The sequence below is a fragment of the Synchiropus splendidus genome, chromosome 1 (genome assembly GCF_027744825.2).
Source record: "Synchiropus splendidus isolate RoL2022-P1 chromosome 1, RoL_Sspl_1.0, whole genome shotgun sequence".
NCBI classification, from domain to species: Eukaryota; Metazoa; Chordata; class Actinopteri; order Syngnathiformes; family Callionymidae; genus Synchiropus; species Synchiropus splendidus.
The window spans coordinates 70,090,014-70,109,851 of NC_071334.1; the positions used below are offsets into that span (position 1 = coordinate 70,090,014).

Sequence of the window (19,838 nt, forward strand, 5' to 3'; positions counted from 1 at the left end):
TCGTAACATGCTCTGTACTCAACATATCACAATACATTAAAAAGAAATAATATTAAAAAGTGCAAGAACTTGCAAGAGGAGGTGTCACTGGATGAATGGCATTCAGCCTGTGAAAAAGCCCAAACTCGCACAATTAACAGTCGCCTCGGGATATTGCAATACAATTGGCTCATGCGTACATATGTCACTCCAGAAAAACTCAATAGATTCAATGGGAACATTCCTGATTCATGTTTTAAATGTGGTCAACATAAGGGAACTTTTTTTCATTGTGTCTGGCAATGTGCTTACATTAATAAGTTCTGATTTGATGTCAAATGTAAGATTGAAGAGATCCTATGTACACAAATCAAATTTGATGCTAAAATGTTTTTATTGGGTATTTATCCTGCAGGAAATAACTATACCAAATGTCAACGGATATGTATGGATCTTTGTTTTTCGGAAGCGAAGCGCATGATCGCACTGAAGTGGAAATGTGTAAATCCTCCAAGTATTCAAAACTGGTTGGCTGAACTGAGCTCCTGTGTTGCCATGGAAAAGATGTCTTTTTTGATCAAAGGGAAGGAAAGTGTTTTCAAAGGGATCCGGGGTTCATTTCTTGAATATCTCAAACATGGAAATCTGGACTAATGTGGACTGATGTTAAGAGATCCTCTTGCCCTTTGCAACTTGATGCTTGTTACGTGCAACTATATGTACAAGACGGACATTGTACGTGAAGTTAACATGATGATTAAAAAAAAAAACAGTGCAAGAACAAAGCTATACTAAAGAGCTTAGAAACCATGTGAACAATGTGCCAGAAAATGCAGTTCCTTCATTGTGATTTTTTTCAGAGATGAATTGTTGGTTTTTATTGCCACAGGGAGAAAGGAGCTCCTGTGGCGCTCGGGCGCTTGAGATGGGTGGTCTCAGTCTGTTGGTCCATGTGCTGCTGTACTGGACCAGGAGCGGATGGAGGGGGTGGGTGATGTTGTCCAGGATGCTCCTTCGTTTCAGGAGCATCCTTCTCTCCATAACCGTCTCCAAGGAGTCCAGTTTCACCCCCACCACATCACCAGCTTTGTGGATGAGTCTGTTGAGTCTGTTAGTGTCCGCCACCGTTGATCTGCTGCCCCAGCAAACAACAGCCAACAGAATTGCACTGGACACCACCGAGTCATAAAACATCCTCAGCATTGTCCCGCAGACCTTTAAGGACCTGAGCCTTCAACGTCTGCGGGACAATGCTAATAATAATAGTTCTAATCCCATCTTGAAGAGTAGGTCATTAATCATCTAATTATATTCAATTTTTTTTAAAATCATGATTGAAGAAGGTAGTTTTGTTTGAACCTTTATTCATTTCTTCACAATGACAAAAATGCATCCAACAGGCCTGGTAAAATATCCAAGTTTAAAATAATCAAAAAAGATAAACACCACCAAACATTCTGCGAGAAGGGGAATCATGTGTAGCTAGACCATGAGAGCGTGAGATGTTTATTTACACCTAATATCTGCCTTAATATTGTTGAGTACTCGTATAGCATGTTGACACACCGCCACAGCGTAACAAACTCCACCGAGTCGTGGCCTTTAAAGCTGAATATATATAAAATATAAACTTGTAAAATACCTGCTCCAAAGCACAAACTAAAAAAAAAATAATAAAGACGTAAACTTATCTTAAAACAAGAGGCGTGCGCGTAAACAAATCTCTTAACTGATACATTAAGACTGAAAAATCGAAACCATTGCTTTCATAAAATCCGATATAAATCAGAGACTTTGAAGTCGTCTTGAGACCAATTGTGTCAATCATTGGATTTGGAGGAAGGTTACAGCTCATCTGTGGATTCCGACATTGACCTCTCCCGCCTCTCTCTTCCGGTAACAAAGTTGAGCAGATCAACCGCAGTCACCACACCGAAGACCATCTGCTTCAGACTGGAGGAGCCATCCGTCAAGTCTAGAGAAGACGATTCCAAAGATGAGGCATCTTCATTTCAAACAAACTGTGTCATAACAATGTCACATAAAGAATCATTACGGTACTCCATCATAAAAGCCTTTTTTCCATGTGTGATGCTTGTACTTATGATACCTGTGGAGTGGACTCAGACTGACCCAGAGCCACTTATCTCAGGGAGGTGGGTGTCACACAAACTCGCTCAGGTCAATAGTCTGCAGCAGGCAAACCTACGAGCGTTCCTACAATTCGCCACGTGGGGGCGCTGTTGTATTCAGAGAGCGCACACTAATACTTACATTGGATCTGCTCGTGCACCACCAGTGCAAAGTGATCCGTCTCCAGGATTCGTGACAGCTTGCCCAAATTATCATTGAGACGAATCTGGCAGGAGTATTGAGATTGGTTTAGTGTGTGGGTGTGTGTATATTTATACAGCCACAAAAAGTCACCTGTTTGAACTGCTTGTAGATAACTTTGCTGACAGGATCGGACAGCTTGATCTTCCCAGCCAGGATGGAGGCCAAAATGTTCCCCAAAGTGACCATGCCGAGGATCAACCTGCACAGAGATTGGAAACCATGCTGCTGCAGCTGTTGTGGAATCAGAGTGAGGAGCTCCCAGAGTTCTCACCCCGACTCGTCCACCACAGGAGCCTGGTCGAAGCCTTTGTCTTTGAGGATGGAAATGGTCTTCTGACAGCTGACGGTTGGCAAGACAGTGAGAGGGGCCGAGAGGTTCAGACTCTGAACGTTGAGGTTCCACCACCTGGGTCAACAGAAGATTGAGGACTATCAAGCGATGACTTGTCAGACATGACATCCATTCCGACAAGACATACCAGGGTTTCTTCACCATCAAGTCCTCCTCCCGCAGAAAACCCTTCTGGACCATCCACTTGTCACTCAGAAATTTGGACCTTTAAGGAGAGAAATGAATGCAGCTTCATGAAGGGGAGCACACAGGTCAACGCTGAACTAAGTTGGAGTGAGGCCTCACATGTAATTTCGGATTGAATCGGGCAGAATGACCACACAGCGCTGGCCCTCCTTCAGCTCTTTGGCCACATTCACGGCTGCTGCCATGGCGGTTCCAGAGCTGCCCCCTGACAACCGAGCAGAAAGGAAATCAGCGGTGTGAGGGCCTTTTCCAGTGAAAGCTCCGACACCTACCACAGAGCAGACCCTCGTCTCTGATCAGCATTCGGGACATGTTGAAGGACTCCTCATCATTGGACTTGTACCAAGTGTCGATCACCTGTCGAACAACCAACATACAGGTCAGTGCACAACATTAACGCACAGAGTTTCAGGAGCCAAGTGCAGACTTACAGATCTGTCCAGCACCGTGGGGATGAAGTCGTATCCGATACCTTCAACCTCATACTGAGTCTTGTCAGTCTTGTTGAGTACCTCGGGCTCAGCGAGGATGGAGCCTTCAGGGTCGACTCCGACGATCTACACAACACATGGGAGAGAAAAGCACCTCATTGACTTGAGCACAAGGACCAGCCTTGCTGCCAAAACATACCACGGCAGCGTTCCCTTGGACAAGTGGATAACCAGAATGGCAACCAAAGATGAAGGCCAGATGGTGAGTGGACTGGTGATGACCGTTATGACCGGCCTTCAGATTAAGAGCATCTGCAACTTGGTCACTATGAGAAATCCTGTTCTAGTCTTATTAAAACACTGCTCTTGTGTCGATCCATCCGCGACACCAACATGCCTTGTCTTGCAAAACATTTTTGCCTATTTTACGGTATTTCTTTGAGCTAAACAGGAGACCATGGCGCGCTCTTATTTTCTAGAAATAGCTCACAGGGAGAGTCCAACAGCCTGACACTCGAGAACCTTTGATTTAGGTGCACACTGCAAAATGACTCTGTTACTATTTAAGGTCTTATTTTCACACAATTTTAATGACCCTGTTTTGAAGGAACACCAAGTTGGACTGGGATGGAAATAAAGACACGAATGACGGCTGACTTGTTTTACTAACTTGATATTTTTCTCAAGTATTTATTAGTTTTCAACAGTTCATTCGCCACTGTAGGAGCCTGCAATGGGGCTCCTACACTGGTGACTTGGGGTGAGAGTCAGCTGACAGCCAGGACAGGTCACATGAACATTTATACTCACACTAGCAGACAATTTAGAGTCTCCTCTAAGTGGCTTTTTACACTGGCTGACTGTGGTGGCTTGGTTCCGAGTCCGCCCCTTGGTGTTCATCCTCACACCTCGCATGTTTGTAACAACCGACGAACAATCCAAGTAAGACTTAAGACATGCTGCGGCCTCTCCTGCCCGCTATTCCTCTGTTATTCTCCGGTTATATACAAACATTTTGTCAAAATCTCCACTTTGGTCAGAGTTTATAAAAAGCATAGTTTCCAAAGGCAAGTTTTTGTGGATAAACGAAGGGATATTTCTTTGGATCTAAGAATAGCCGGCTACACACAGGCTAAAGTAGGTAGCTGAGCAGAAGCAAACATTTTCACCCAAGTTGTTCATTCATCAGCAAAATGACTAAGAAAACTGAAATTGGTTGGACGAGAAGAGGCACCATAGCCGATGGGAAGCGAGGAAGGCCAGCAGACTGACAGACTGGAGGCCAGGCGCCTGGTGTCAAAGCCCCCGAACTTTTGTGTGTTTTACAGGCCGTGGAGGGAAGTAAAAGGTTCCATCCCATCCTGCTGACCCCTCTAAACAACATCAACAATCCTTACCTTAATATTCGGGCAGCGCTCCTTTAACTTTCGGGCGATGCCGGTGATGGTACCCCCGGTGCCGGCACCTGCCACCAGCATGTCCAGTTTACCTGGCCAATAGAAGCACACGCGCCGTTAGGACACGTCGAGTCACAGTGCTGCTCTGCACTGCACTGCACTCTATGCACACAGCGTAAGCACACACGCGAGTGTGTGAGCAGACCGCTATGTCAACTGACAAAGCTGTCAGAGTTTGCCTTGGCGCCGAGTACACACAGATCCTAAACACTATTTTAGGATCAGAGCGGAAACATCACTGACAAGATCCGGAGGCAAACACTATTATTCGCCCTCAAGCTGGAGAACATACACTCAACCACAGGTCAAAGAAAGAGTTGGAACAGACAAACAAGGACGCTCTTGATCTCCTGGGAATCCTGCAGTCCCTTCAGCTCATTCACCGAGCGCCAGGCGGGGTTATACTGGAAGCTTGTTTCCGCTCTGATATGAAGTCAGTACTCGTGGTAAAAGCAAGTCAACGTTTGAAAGCTTCAAATAAGCAATCGAAAGTGATCAGGAGGAAGTCAGGAGACGTGGACTGAGGCGTGCGCGCACGTCAATCATCAGACTCTCATGTGCACGACTCTTCTGTTCCTACCGTCGCACTGCTGCAGGATCTCCTCTGCTGTGGTGTCGTAGTGGGCCAGAGGGTTGCTGGGGTTACGGTACTGGTCCAGAATGTGAGAGTTGGGGATCTCGTTCTTAAGGCGCCAGGCCACGCCCACGTGTGACTCGGGGGAGTCAAAGCGAGCGCTGGTTGGTGTGCGGACAATTTCAGCTCCCAGAGCTCTCAGCACGTCAACCTGTGTACAAAGCAAGGCCTGGGCTGAGAAAGCAAATCCCCCATCTGAAAGGTAGCTGGTATCCAATATCAGTGACCCACTGCGATCGGCTAACTAAGGGGCTTTTCTCACTGCGGACTCTGTCAGGAGACAAAGTGCGTTTGGCTCTAAAGTCCGACATGTGAACACAAGCGAGTTGGGTTTTGGCCGCGGACTTGATCCCGCCTGTAGAGCTGCACCTGGTCCCGGGCAGCTCTCAGCAGGGGCTGAGCTCCTCGCCTCGGGTGACTCCAGTCTACTACTGCTGCGCACAAACCTGATGGATGCCGGGCTACAGTAAAGGGTCTGATCGCTGTCTGGGCTGGCAACACTGCTCAAAAACAACATGGCAAACTCCCTGAACACTGAGGCGAGCAGCTGCTGGACACTGGTGCTGGGGAACTGGAGTCACTGAGTGCAGTGCAGCGGTCCGGGACAAGACAGAATCCGCAGTGTGAAAAGCTCCTGAGTGCTCTGTGAGAAAACAGCTTCATGTGTTCAAATGGGTTTGCCCTCCCCCACCATGACCTTCTTGCTTCATGGGATTAGGTGATGAAATCCCCCACAATACTGCAACAACGCCCCAGTGAGGGTGAGAGGGGGAGAGACCATCCCCTGCCTTACCTTCTCCATGCTCATCTTCTCTGGCATGACAATAATGCAGCGGTAGCCTTTGACAGCAGCCGCCAGAGCGAGGCCAATACCTGAGGAGCACACGTGTTACACACCTCCCTCACTTCCGCTTACAGCGCAGCAGGAGACTGACCCGTGTTTCCGGACGTGGGCTCGATGATGGTGTCCCCGGGCTTGAGGAGTCCATCCCGCTCAGCGTCTTCCACCATCCTCAGACTGATTCTGTCCTTCACACTTCCACCAGCGTTGAAGTACTCACACTTGGCCACTGTAAACACATCAGCCTGTTGACATCACTGAGCCGAGTCGGTGTGAGAGCGTCTGAGTGGTTTCACTCACATAATTCACACTTGAGACCAAAGGCTTTGGGGATCTTGTTGATCCGCACCAACGGAGTGTCCCCGATCCTGTGTAGGATGTTGGGGAGAATGCTGTGCGTCGGCGGTCTGAAGGCAACAGAACAAGCCACTGAGTCATGACTGAATTAGAGTTCACAAGACACCAACTGAGGGAGCTATCGGTCCATATAAAGGATCGCTCTCTCTCTCTCTCTCTCTCTCTCAGGTAGCACTCCCACCTACGGTTTGTGCGTTCAGGGGCCCGGAATTTTCTACGCTACAGAAATTGACTAAGGTTGCAAATGCAAAGCCCGTGATGCCTCCTAAACTGACACCCACACAGGGGTTATTTCAAAAGCTAACTGGCAGATGCATTGACGTTGTTTTTTTATTGACTTATTTACGATCAGGCATTTAGCTGCAAGTGTTTTTGGCACGAAGCCCGCTCGCCCGACTCCCCAGTGCCATGCAACTGTGGACCATTGCAGTTCCCAGCATGATTTTCATCATTATTTTTTTCTTTTTGAATGAATGAATGAATGTTTAAATGAGAAAAAGTTTAGATCAGATTCACATCTGATACAACTGTTGCTTATTGTGCATAAATACATATTAAAGAAGGTGAACCAAACTGCAGACATTTAGCTTGTAGTTAGGGAAAGAATCATATGTATGAAAATATATAAAACAGCTGCCCAGGAGACTCCTGCATGTGGCAACAGCTACTTCAGAGTTCATGTCTGTAAACCATTATTTGACTCAGATGTTTGTATGTGGAGAAAGTTATTTTGTACAAATCGATGTTTACAGCTTGTTTTTTTTTTTTACAAAGCAAGTAAAGCCAGTCGTTGGAGCGGGTGGGGAATGGGCTGGGACGGGGGCGGGGTCACGGGCTAGGGGCGTGGCTTTGGACGCCCGTTTCTAAATCCAAGCTAAAACCTGTTTACAATCGGTCTTGGGATTAAACACCGGAGTGACACTGCAGATGTGACGTACGCCAATATTATTGTTTGTACAGCGGAACCACACCTTTAAAACATGAATGAGCGGATCAGTGCTTTCACATTACAGTTAGGAATCAACAGTCAATCCTAAATTCATCAATCACCTGGAGACCTGGGGATGGGGGGAGTCCGCTTTGGAGGCGCCCAGGCTCCACGTGCAGCGGCTGGGAAGGTCCGGCCGGATCCATTTCCGCTCAGGCGAGGTGTTTTTGCCGTTGAGCTGGATGTCGCGGTTACCCGGCTTGCCATCCTCTGCAGAGGTCAACTTGTCCACCCCGTTCAGAGGGAACAGAGGCTCTCGCAGTTTGGCCTCTCCGTTGGTGTGGTTGAGCATCTTAGCAGAGTGAGGGCACACTGTGCCGATGGGCGAGTCTTTGGACAGAGGAACTGATGGCATGGTTTCTCCTAGAACAAAGGGAGAGTCAAAGGTCTCTCAGGGACACAGCATCATGAAAAGGAAAGGCGTCTGCTTGATGCATCGGAGATGATTTCCAAGCATTGCTTAACAGCTGGAACCGACAGAGGAGATCAAGCGTGTTTGCTTTACCATTGCCACATCAGCGGTTCAACAGGTTCCTTCTGAGTTAACCACTTCATCACACGCTAATCAAGCGGCACATCAGAAGGAAGGGTCTCATGAATACGAGGTGCAGATGACATTGGAACTACTGGACAGGCCAGACCGAAGGCTCTGTCGAAGTCACCAGGAGAGGGAGGCGGTGAAGCATGAAGGAATGCTGAGTCAACTCCTCTGCCAACAACAACAGATGTGGCAGCAGGCCCATATTCACGCCTGCACTGAGCAGATCTGCTTTGTTCCACCGCAGGTTTGGAGTCGCTGCTCTCTGGAGGAGTGGGAAACAGAGTTGGAGAATGCAGTGGTGGTGGTGACCCCCGCCCCATGCCCCAGAGGGACCACACGGTTGACTGAGCTCAGCTTACAAAGAGGCTTGCAACTTTAGAGGACTTAAAATCTCTCCAGTACATGTGTAGATTTACACCTCCAGACCACTTAGAAAGGCTGTGGCTCAATATTTGGAAGTTGCTTGTATTTTGGTGCGCTATGACGTACCGTGCTGTGTACATCCCCTCCTTGACTACTTGGTTAAACAACATGCTCGCCATCCGCTGTTAACTCTCCAGAGGAAAAGCTGTGGGCTTAGCCCCCAGGCAAATGTCACCACACTCTCAGAAGTTACTTTCCTAATCCTATGGTCTGAAAGTCAAGGCCCATGGGCCATTTGGGGCCACATGATGCAGTTTGGCAGCTCGCCACCAGCAGTCCATGAGTGTTGCCTCTGGCAGGACACTTCCCGGTGCCCAAGGCCAGATGTCTGGTAAACAGCGTACAAGTCATTTCTGATGGACAACATGAGCTTAATCCCAGAACTAAAGGCGCCGATACCCTGATGACTTGCTACAGTACAAGACGCGGTGCGAGAAAGGAAATCCCCAGTGATCTCAAGTGGACTTAAAAGGAAATGCATTTCTAACAACTAAAGAAGGACCTCACAGTGAAGTATAGAAATGCCTTGAATCACATGCTAATATTGGAACAGAATGGCCTGTAACGTGCAGCAAAAGCCACAAGACCTTGCTCTCACGCCACCCAGGTCACTTGGGTTTGAGACATGCACAGCCCACGGTGGCCCCTCAGATTATAGTAAAGGTGATTTAGCCGTGAATGGCGTGTTACCAGAGGCGGGAGGGTCACTGGTAACAGCTGAAGCGGATACAAACCAAGGTCACATGAGAGCATGAGGAATGCAGGCTGTAAAAACAACCAGCCAACAGCACAAACACAACTGATCCCACGCTGTGAACTGCCAAAACACTGTTAACGTGGACCGTGATCCACGCAGGACTCGGAAGTGCGAACGAAACTAAACAGTGCGCACATGTGAACGCGGGCAGCAGGAGCGATGCCATTCACAGAATTACAGAAACGGAAGCTGGACGACAGACGGAACGATCTGTTTTAGATCACGCATGCGGTGGGTGGTGAAGAGACCGCGGCTGAGCACCAGTGAAGCCCCGGTGCGCTTTCAGTGTTGCGTCAGCTTCGGTTCCCTTTAAAAACGCCGTCCACAATTCACTCCAGCATCGACTTACTGTCTCTGCGACCGCGGCTTATCTCTGCTCACCTTGTAACTTGAAATCGTGTCGCACGTTTCGAGGCCAGACGAACCCGACAACCGCCGCACCGCGAGTGAACCGCCGCCGCCGACCAAGCGCAGGATAGCCGTCCGGACGAACACGTGGGTCTGCCCGCGAGGACACAGGGTGGCCGCTCATTGGCTGAGACGAGGGCGTCTGTTTGGGCGGCTGGCCCAATCACAGCGCCGCTCTCTCAACACGGGGAAAACATCTGCGCCATCTGTTTACCGTCGTCGGCCCAACATGTGACACCTTCTCAAGAGAAGGACCAACACCGCCGACGGCGACTCGCTTATCACAGATAAACCGCACCAATACGTTACTTTCCTCCACTGAAGTGGATCACAACAAGCGTTACGTAAGTGGTTCACGGCGGAGTGTTTATGAGAGGAAGTTGAGAGTTTATGGCACTATTCATCCCAACAGCCCTGTAATATAAAGAGGAGTCGGACCAACACACGCCACTTTGAAGAGAGCCGTGGACCCTGAGACTGAACTGGAGATCACTCCTCACACTGAACCTTCAGTCTTTCAATTCAGGTTGTGTCTGATGCAAAGACTGCAGCAGAATTATAACTCCAATATGCGTCCTATTTAGCATCACAAGTTCAAACAAAGTCACCAAAAGGTTTCCTCTGCACAAACAATTTAAACCATAAAAATGATTTGCTTTAATTAGTGGAGACAAATATGGCTACGTCTGACTTGACAGGCCAAACAAAGTCAGGAATCATGATCAAGATTGTTATATAACCGGTGTGGGATATGAAAGCACATGGACTACCTTACAACTCCGTTGTAGAGGGCGGTCCGGGCCAAACTGCCCCATCACTCAGGGGGGCCTGCAGAAGAGCTGGGTTAAAACCTGCCCACCGAGAAGTGGACAGAACACAGCGGTTCAGTGCATTGGCAACATTTAAACACCAATCTGCAGAGGAAAAGGAATCCAGAGTAACAAATTGGTTTTATTGAGAAATTGACACAAACTCATTTAAAAAAAGGGAAGAAAAAAAAAAATCTTTCGATGATTCTCCAAAGGAACACGTGGTCTTCACTGTGAGGGACAACTTGGTAGATTTAAAAGTGGAATGTCCTCAGAACCTTCCGGAACGTTCTCTATCCCTCGATCTCCGTCTTTCTCGGTCCCGTCGACGATCCCTGGAGCGGGAGCGCCGCTCTCGGGAGCGGGAACGGGAGCGGTGCCTGAGGGCAGAGCATGATGCATTAAAAGAAGATCAGTCAACTGGTGAGGTCTGTCGAGAGGTGACCATACCTTTTCCTGCGGCGGCCGTACAACTCTCTGCGAAGCTCTCGAGATATGGGTTTCAAATGCATGAAGTTACAGAAGCCCCCTCGGGTGCACTCTCTGTAAGGAAACAGTCATTTCAACTTGCTGGCATCACATGTTGTACCGTAAGCCTTCTACGAGCTGACAAGCCAGGACTTCTTTATCTCTGATCTGCTGCCAGCAGGCACCGCAAACAACGCCACCGGTGGAAAATCACTGAAGACATCATCATGGGGGTGTTACCACCGATGGTGCAAGAACAGAGTGTAACTTTTACACAGTAGAAATTGGGATCAGCACGTTGCTCAAGCACACATCTGCAACAGTCAGAGTGAAGGACACAGCAGCATCAGACATGATAGTTAACCAGCATTCAATCATCTCTGCCAATATTGATGTCTGAACACAACGTTTTTTTCCCCCAGTGTTGAGTCACACTGCTGCGTTTTATGCTGAATCAGCAGACACCAGCAGATTGGTGACGTCAGGGAAGGTTACAGGCACAACAAATGTACACTGAGACCTGTCTTCTGTTTTAAATTGCTACGTGCCTCGGGTTAGGTCACAGTACCTGCTCAGGGAGTTCTCCCACGCTATAGCTATTGTTGTCATTCTCAAGAGAGCTTCAGAGGCGTGTCAGCATGCTGAACCCAGATTTGGGACATTTTCAGAAGGGGACAGCCTAACATCAGGGGACAAAACTTGGCATTCTCAATTACACGAGCTTCAATTTGAGCCCCATCAATGTAACAGGGTCAAGTTCAGCCATTTGTTTTGGATAGTGAGGCAGGAGCACGATGGCAGAGGAAGGTCCCCAACAGCAAGAGAAACAAGTGTGTGTGTGCGTGTTGGGGGGTTTTTTTTTTTTTTACAATTTATTTCATAATTCTTGACATAACACAATCCTTGTCTTTGAGGGGACAAAGACAGCACAAGGTTAAGCCTCAATTCGAGGATGAAGACTTCAAAATGACTGGGTCATTATAATTGGGTTTCAGTTTTGGTCCGGGTTGAGGTTAGCCATGTGTTTTGGATGGATAAGTTTAAGGGGGGGAAAGGGTTATGGGAATGAGAAACCTCACGATGTCCCACAAGCATAGAAATACAAGCGTGTGTGTCATCATTCACTCAACAGTGGAAGGTCTGATCAAGTCTTTTGAGATCTCAACTTACGATACAACTTCCCAAACTATTTCACTGACTTACCCAACAAACACTAAGCGCCACATGCTCACACAATTGAGCTCACAACTTCCACTAATCCTAGGCTTTTGCAAAACACAATTTGATACCATGAATTTCACTATAGAGCAGAGTGCAATTTGATGGAATCTGATGCAGGGCTGTTGATGAAGGTAGCATGGAGCAGGACCTTGTCTGAGCTGCAGGGGGCCACACACATCAAGATTTTCAAAACCTTGAATCATCATTCTCAGCTGGGGGCGCTCTGTGCAAAATAACTGGTTCCTCCCAGGTGACACATGCCCAAACCTATTAACCACCATTAGCTTGACCACCTTATTTCTCTGTCACTTCATCACACTATGAGTCATCGGCACCTCAGATGTAATGACGGACCTCCGCCACAGCTGAAAGGGAATGTGGCGTTTCACAGCCAAAACAAGGAAGAGAGTTATGTTTATTTTGCAAGAAAATAGCGGAAATATGCTGTGTAATACGGAGCGTCTTGATTGACCACGTTGAACCAAGTGAGAGGCTACTGACAATTGAAAAGATTTTAGTCAGTGAAGTACAGATCCAGACGCCAAAAGATCAATGAATAGTATGAGTATTACGTCCTCATGCATCAGGATCACGGCAGTGAAACAGTTACTGTAGAGCACAGGATCATTCAGTTAAATACATTTGTCTGGCATTAAAATCAAATGTTTAGCAGACTAATAAATGTAAAAACATGTGATCAAACACCTGCACACGTAGCGAGTCACGGACTGCTGCGCTCCTCCCCAGCACCAGTCACCCGCTGCTGCGGGTGCATACAGTGTTCTGGCAGTTTGCAAAGTTCTCATTGAACAATGTATCAACACAGTTCGCAGTCGCGAGTCCTACTTGGCTGCAAACTGGAACCCATTTTGCCACAGACGTCTATAGTAGGTACATAGCATGAGGTGATGAATTTCAACAGGGTGTCACCCCAGACCACGGAGTTGCTCTCTCAAACAACACTGCACCCCCAGGTGGTCAGATTGAGCACTGGAAAAAAAGAGACAGCCCTGACAGCTGAAGTATGAGGAGGCAGGAGTGGCGCGAGGGAAAAGGATGTGGTCAGACCCGGCCACAGATGATAAAGGCTTTCAACATGCTTGTTTACAACGGCCATAGAACTCTGGGACTGGCTAGTCCCAGTGTGAAAAAGCCTGCCAGATACTTGAAAAAACAAAGTTCCCTTCATGTGTTGAACTGCCCTTAGAAAACAGTCTTTCCCCACAAGAAGATCAATACCAATGCTGTAATCTTTAAGTGCAAGCTTTACTTACCCCATTTCATACTGGCGGCAGCAAGCTTCTCGGAAATCAGTGACAGGAGAAAGCTCCGCATGAATGGGTTGGGCATTGAACCAGCGGTTATTTAGGTCTATCACAGCTTTCTCTGCATCCTCCTCACGACGAAACTTAAAAAAAAAAAAGCGAAAGGTTTATCAGTACAACAGAAAGGCAACAATAGTGGGAAGCAGTTTACTCAAACTGACATACCTTGACGTAGACATTGCCAACAAGATGATCCCCCAAGTTATCACACACATTCATCTCCTCCACCTCACCATATTTCTCCTCCATCTCCGTGAACACCTCCTGCATCAGAACCGTTGCTCAATTCAGTGTCATAAAGTTTTTTTTGCATAACAGATAAGAGCTTTATCAGACTTCGGATAATTGCATGTTATAGCTTGATCCATGATTACATAAGGATTGCAGAGTGAAAAGAGAAACTGAAGGACCTTTATAGTTCTAGGAAGAAATCACTCTCGCCTTCAAGTGTGTGTTCATATGGACAATAGAGGGAGGACACCGCTGCATTAGAGGATTGCTGAAACACACAACTAATGTGTAATAGTGAGCGACGATGGAGCAGTGTCCACGTGGTCTTCACCAATACAATCTTGTGTATTTGTGATTTTGTGTTTAACACAAGTTAAATAAAGGCAGAGGCCACTGAGCTCCGTATGTGACCACAGTCCAACAATATGTTTAAGTTTCCAATCATCTGAGCATGTCTGCAGTGGTCTGTGTGAGTGTTGAGATGATGCTGCAGACCTGAGCGTCTCACGTTGACTCTCCACTCCAATCCATTATGGATAATACTTAAGTTTAGGTCAAGCCATCATGAAAGACTGAACTCGCTTTAAACCGTGTTGATCATGGATCTGATGTTGATCCACGAGTGGAAACTCATTATTGAATGAACCATACATCACAGCTGCGTGAGGAGGCTCCCATAGGGAAGGACAAAAAGACCCTGCTCTGGAAGTGGGACGAAGAACCTAGAACCATTGGCTTTGCTTCCTTCCCGGATACTGCTGTGTGAACATGTAGTGAAACCATTTGGTCCCCAAAGCTCGAAATGTTCCTACAGTGCACCAGCGGCTTATGTAAAAACATGTAGAACAAACATAACCTCCTAATGCTGTTAGAATATAAAGGGCGGTGGATGCGCAAAATGTTTCAACATTGCAGTTGCATTATTTTAATGACTGACTACTCACTTGTCTGTGAATGCCAGCGCAAACACACTGGCGTAATTTGTCTGGCTTAAACCAATACGACCTGGGTAAACATGGCTGACCTGAGCGGCCTTGACTTTTTAGTTTTGAAAAAATATAACCGTGGATGCCTACAGCTCATCAAAACAAACTGAATGTTGGCAGGGTGCCCCTAACTAGCACTATGTACCAGTTTATTGCAATATATCCGATTCAATATTTTTTGTAATAGTCACAATTATAATATAACAAATTTCCGATACGATGAAGATGAATGGCATTCAAGCGATTTCATTGGAGGAAATATGTAGCCCATAATTTGAGATCCGTACAGCACGTACCCGGGCAAACACAAACACACAAGAGGTCAGTCCTGAGCTAGTCCAATGACCCAGATTTGGCTTAGTGAATGATCAATGTGAGGGATCACATCGATTGGGTCCACATTAGAAATCCTCATCAAGCGGGTCAAATGGCATATTCTTCTGTCTTCATGAATAGCACAATATTAACATCTAAATCATCAGATTTCTCTTATTTCACATGACAGAACTAATCTATTCATCAATGTGTGCACTCACCTCAAAGAACTCATCGTAATGCTCCTGCATTTCCACATCACTGACGGCACCTAGAAAATGTCAACGCACAAAAATTAGGAGAGTTCTAATGGTCTCAGCGTGTACCTGGAGTATATTCGCTTTATTACAAGTCATCTTTGGCTGAGGAGCAGAGAACACAAGTGTGGACCAAACACCCAGAGGCTATTTAAGTAATCAGCCTTTTTGACGTGTAAGGCGATCATAACCATTACAGATTAAAAATTCATGGTGGGAGGAGCAAGCCATGGTGGCATCCACTGAATAAGCACAAGTGAGATAATTCAAACTCCAAGAAATGATGATTTTGGTACAGCGAGACAAAGTCATGACGGGAGGTGTGGTACAGTTGACTAGTTCTCCTGCATATGAATGGATAACTTACAGTGTCAGCCATCAGCAGACTGGGCACTTTTCAAGGTTATGAATGTTCAAGAGGAAAATGGTCTGAAATACAAAACGTAAACTTCTGTGACATAAATCAACCACGATACGTAGCTGGGAAGGAAAGACATGGTGATTAGCCTCATTTGGTCAATGAGCTCCTGTTAGATCAGCTCATGAGAGTGGCAGCTAATATAGTTGATCACTGGCACTTCAGTTCAAGACCTTCATGCTTCAAGATGACAGTCCATCTATCTGATGTAGAGCTATAAGGCAGCATGGAGCAGGTGCGTGTAACGTGCTTCTAAGCTTGGACCAGTACATACACCATTACCGTACGTAATACAAGGAGAGAAAATGTAAGTGAAATGACCAAGTGCGATTCTCCAATGTCCCTTTAGAATCTTCTGTTTACATCCTTTACCCACTCAACCTCAACCTGCTGATCAAACTGGTTGTTAACCAACACAACTGGCTTGGCTGCATTCAGGAGGTTTTAAGTTTTTAAGTCCCATCAGAGAACTGTAATTTACTGGACAGAAAACGGGTGGCAATGGCTTTGAAAGAAATTCAGAAAATGAACTGACAGAAAACAGCCAGAGAGTGGTTTTGGAAAGTGGCACGAAGTGACACGCAGAACGGTAGAGGCAGATAACAGAACCATCACCGAACATCTGCAGCTTCACATTCATGAAAAGGTGAGAGATTAAGGGAGAAATGAGAAACTTACAGCGTGAGGCATCAGCTGTCTGCGCACTGTTCTGGGGGTTTCGGTAGATGTTTTGGATCAAGATGGTCTGCAGACAGGAAACAGCTGTTAGTTGAGAATCATTCTCTCCAATCAAACCACAACAGACAAAATGTCCTGTTTAATGTGTCATTTGACAAAAAAGTGGGTAACCACAATCAACACATGTATAATCAACGTGTATTGGAGGCCAATGCATCTTTATCCAAGCATATCCAGCGTTTTGTTTTGTGAGCCACTCATTTCACAGTAGCTTTCTCTTCACCATCAATATTAGCATATCCTATTATTATAGTAACACTTCTAGATGTACAGTCAGTCAGTTGACAAGCTCAAGCCAAAGACGCAGTGCTGAATGATGTTAAAATAATGTGAGGAAAAGACCTTGCCCCTGGTCAGAGCATCATGACAAATCTGTCCCTCGCGGGGGGCTTTGGTTTTTCGACATGCATGTACATACATTCATCAAGGGCACGCGCTTCTGTTGCAGCAGGACAGGGTTAACCAGACTAGTTGAAAATGTGAGTCACTTTAAGGGAACTGAGTGGCGTGATTTGAACCTTGTTCATAAACCTTATAACATTTTTGTAACCTCTAATTACACATCACTATGGAGGACTAATTGATGGTTAACTAATATAAAGAATATCAATCAATAAAAAAATATATAAATACATTAAAAGAACACAAACAATATTATATAAAATAATATTTCACTATGAAATATTACATTTGGACATCACTACTTTAAATGGCTGTAGCTTGAAAATGGTTGGAGATGAAGGCATACTGTAACATTGGAGAAGAATCTTCAGTGCGACCCAAAGTTGGGGCTGTTTTGGGATGCTTTACTAAAAGCTATAGGTCTACATGTCTGCCATCTGCCTGTGTAAAGGAGAAACTACATCAAGCATCAAATTTGTAATTGCTTTGTTGAAATGCTGTGAAGCTGCCAGCTGAAATTTCATGATGGTGGCGCCCAAACAGTGTGGATTGCTGTAGAATTAAATGAACCGACTGTTCTTCAAAGCAAAGAGGAAGATAGCAGAAATGAAGATGCTAGGAGCAATGCAGACAGCAGGAGATGAATAGAGCATCATAAAAAAGGCAGAGTCAGAATGAAGACAATAAAAGTACACTCTGAAAACAAATATCAAAATCAACGATTTATGGATGACAGAATGTGGCTATTTGCTGTCAGCATTTAGTTTGACTCAGCAGAATTAACATTAATAGAAAGTAGACAAACAAGCTGTGTCGTTCCTTGACAAAAGTAAAATATTTAAATTAACAATGAACAAGCGGGAAACACAAAGAACATAGCGATGGGCGATATGACAATATACAGTATATCATATGAATGATAGATAAATGTCTATCGTGTTACTTCTCTTCTATTGTTTCTTTCATCATTTCACACGTATGTGCAGTGGAGTAGCAGCTATTTGCCCTGCAAAGAAGATGCTGATACTGGGGTTAAGTACTACACTGCTTTATGTTTCACAATTATAAAATCTTCATTTCTTCTCGTCCTCTTTTGTTACAAGCCACCGAGGCCAAGTTCAAATTCTGAACTTGCAATAGTTTCACTTTAAGCATGTGTGAGAGAAAGAGGGAGCAGCTCATTAGCCTCTGAAAGATGGCATTAATCGCGATCGAGTCAATCGTCTTAAAAGGTTTCCGCTACATGGAAAACGATCATGGCACTGCGCCATGGCAAAATGAAAACCACCAGAATTATGAACTTTCACACGACCACACAACACAGACACAAGCAGGAAACACAACACGTGTCCAGAACAATTGGAACATGCCTGCAGATCAGAGTGCGTTACTTCTTGCGCTGCTACATTGCAGTTGTGAGGTGTGTCCATAAGTCACTTGATTGATTCATGACTAACTGTGAAACCATTCAAATGAAGCTCACTGAGACCATCGGACGGCAGCATTCTATCGTGTCAGACCACTCTCGCATGAGCCGTTAAAATTGGTCATGCAAAGGGGATGGGTGATATGGACAAAAAAATATCACAATAAATGTTGTAATTTCAGCGACAACGATAATTATCACAATAAATACATTTTTATTCTACTACATATGTTGGACACACTACAGTCTCTGTTGAAACTGTTTTATGATTAAACTTATTAGTGGAGTTTGTCTCCAACATCATTATTTATTTATGTTTAAATATAACAGTTAACTAAGTGTAGACATGAGAACTAAAAGAGTTTAGTTGCCGGATCTGCATTTTTTTACAGATACCCGATGTCACTTTAAGAGGCTGAATCAGGTCGATACCCGATACCAGGATTGGCATCGGTGTATCCCTAATTATGCATAAACTGTATATATGTATATATATATATATGTATAAATGTCGCAGATATTTATTATCTGACCTATTCAACACCAGCCAAATGTTTGGTTGCAACCTTACCTGACTGAAGGTTGGTTTGTTATGCAACCTTGAGCAGCGATCTCCATGTCTGCAGGCTCCAATTTTAAAATAGAACGAACAATTGACCCTGAAAGAGAAGGTGCATGTCAAATAATTTGAACACTTATGGCAAATATCGATCGATAGCAGTGACTTCCATCAGACTTAAAGTATGAGCAGCACATGGCGTACGTGTTTTATTCTCACACACACACACACACACATATATATATATATATATATATATATATATATATATATATATATGTATGTGTGTGTGTGTGTGTGTGTGTGTGTGTGTGTGTGTAGCTGATGTCGTGTCTCCAGTAAGAATGTTCGTGGAGGAGATCAAAACACTGTGCAAATGTGTCCCTTACCCAAACAATAATTATGCAACCGAAGCAGGCGAAATGGGGCAAATGTGTGAACGATCGATGAGAATATCTGCTCGATTTATCAACAAGTGTGAGTTTACTTTCATAAATCTTGAACGGTCTATGCGCAACGAGTAGCACTTGTAATCGAATCCTTTAGGTGCGAGCGCGGAGACGAGCTGTGTGGCTGAGTTTCATTCAATGTGCTAGCAGAGCGTTAGCTTAGCTTGCTAGCTGGCGCTTGCCTGGCTATTGAAGCGGAACTACAGCTCAAACGTGGCCCTACTTTAAACAAAAGCGAATCCTGTAATATATATTTGAAGAAGCAAACGTTTCACGTATGACTTCTGAGGGAAATCCTGAATAAAACTTACTTGTCTTTTTCTGTACCGAAAATGGACGCCAGATACTCCGCCATTTTCAGGTCGCGTGTGACGTAGTTTAGACGTCATCACGTAAAGGGAGGGAAACGTCCGCATGCGCCTGTTGATAACAGCCACTAGATGTCGGTATTGAGGCACTCGATAATCGCCACAAAAACTCGGGTTAAAAGTTTCGACATTGTTCATCACACTCATTGGGTTTTTTTTTTTAATGAAGGCAGTT

The 19,838-nt window shown here is 45.4% G+C and overlaps 2 protein-coding genes across 3 annotated transcripts; both read right to left on the minus strand.

Moving 5' to 3' along the window:
• Positions 1–1,326: 1,326 nt before the first annotated feature.
• cbsa (cystathionine beta-synthase a) lies at positions 1,327–9,830 on the minus strand. Its single transcript, XM_053869558.1, has 15 exons — positions 9,665–9,830; positions 7,625–7,925; positions 6,518–6,624; positions 6,312–6,446; positions 6,170–6,249; positions 5,323–5,527; positions 4,683–4,774; positions 3,286–3,411; positions 3,127–3,211; positions 2,954–3,059; positions 2,796–2,873; positions 2,588–2,722; positions 2,407–2,515; positions 2,254–2,338; positions 1,327–1,954 (listed from the first exon to the last, which is right to left on the minus strand). Exons 1-15 carry the CDS (start codon positions 9,813–9,815, stop codon positions 1,824–1,826), a joined length of 1,926 nt encoding a protein of 641 aa, XP_053725533.1. The 5' UTR covers positions 9,816–9,830; the 3' UTR covers positions 1,327–1,823.
• Positions 9,831–10,622: 792 nt separating this feature from the next.
• On the minus strand, positions 10,623–19,674 carry LOC128761939 (splicing factor U2AF 35 kDa subunit). 2 transcript variants are annotated; one of them, XM_053869572.1, is made up of 8 exons: positions 19,607–19,674; positions 18,859–18,946; positions 16,400–16,466; positions 15,268–15,317; positions 13,680–13,778; positions 13,464–13,597; positions 10,951–11,043; positions 10,623–10,880 (listed from the first exon to the last, which is right to left on the minus strand). In XM_053869572.1, the coding sequence occupies exons 1-8, from the start codon at positions 19,648–19,650 to the stop codon at positions 10,772–10,774; spliced, it is 684 nt and encodes a 227-aa protein (XP_053725547.1). In that variant the 5' UTR covers positions 19,651–19,674; the 3' UTR covers positions 10,623–10,771. The 2 variants fall into 2 exon arrangements, with proteins under 2 accessions (XP_053725547.1, XP_053725557.1); XM_053869582.1 differs by lacking the exon at positions 19,607–19,674 and adding an exon at positions 15,671–15,732 and having other exon boundaries at positions 18,859–18,924.
• Between the last annotated feature and the right edge of the window lie 164 nt (positions 19,675–19,838).

Coding starts and splice junctions, on each gene's coding strand:
- cbsa (XM_053869558.1), bottom strand. CDS start 9,815: ATGAGCGGCCACCCTGTGTCCTCGCGGGCAGACCCACGTGTTCGTCCG. Junction 6,250..6,311: donor GCCCACGTCCGGAAACACGG/GTCAGTCTCCTG, acceptor TGTGCTCCTCAG/GTATTGGCCTCGCTCTGGCG. Junction 2,339..2,406: donor TCTACAAGCAGTTCAAACAG/GTGACTTTTTGT, acceptor TACTCCTGCCAG/ATTCGTCTCAATGATAATTT.
- LOC128761939 (XM_053869572.1), bottom strand. CDS start 19,650: ATGGCGGAGTATCTGGCGTCCATTTTCGGTACAGAAAAAGACAA. Junction 18,947..19,606: donor TTCGGTACAGAAAAAGACAA/GTAAGTTTTATT, acceptor CTTCTCTTTCAG/GGTCAATTGTTCGTTCTATT. Junction 16,467..18,858: donor ACAAACCAACCTTCAGTCAG/GTAAGGTTGCAA, acceptor TCCTGTCTGCAG/ACCATCTTGATCCAAAACAT.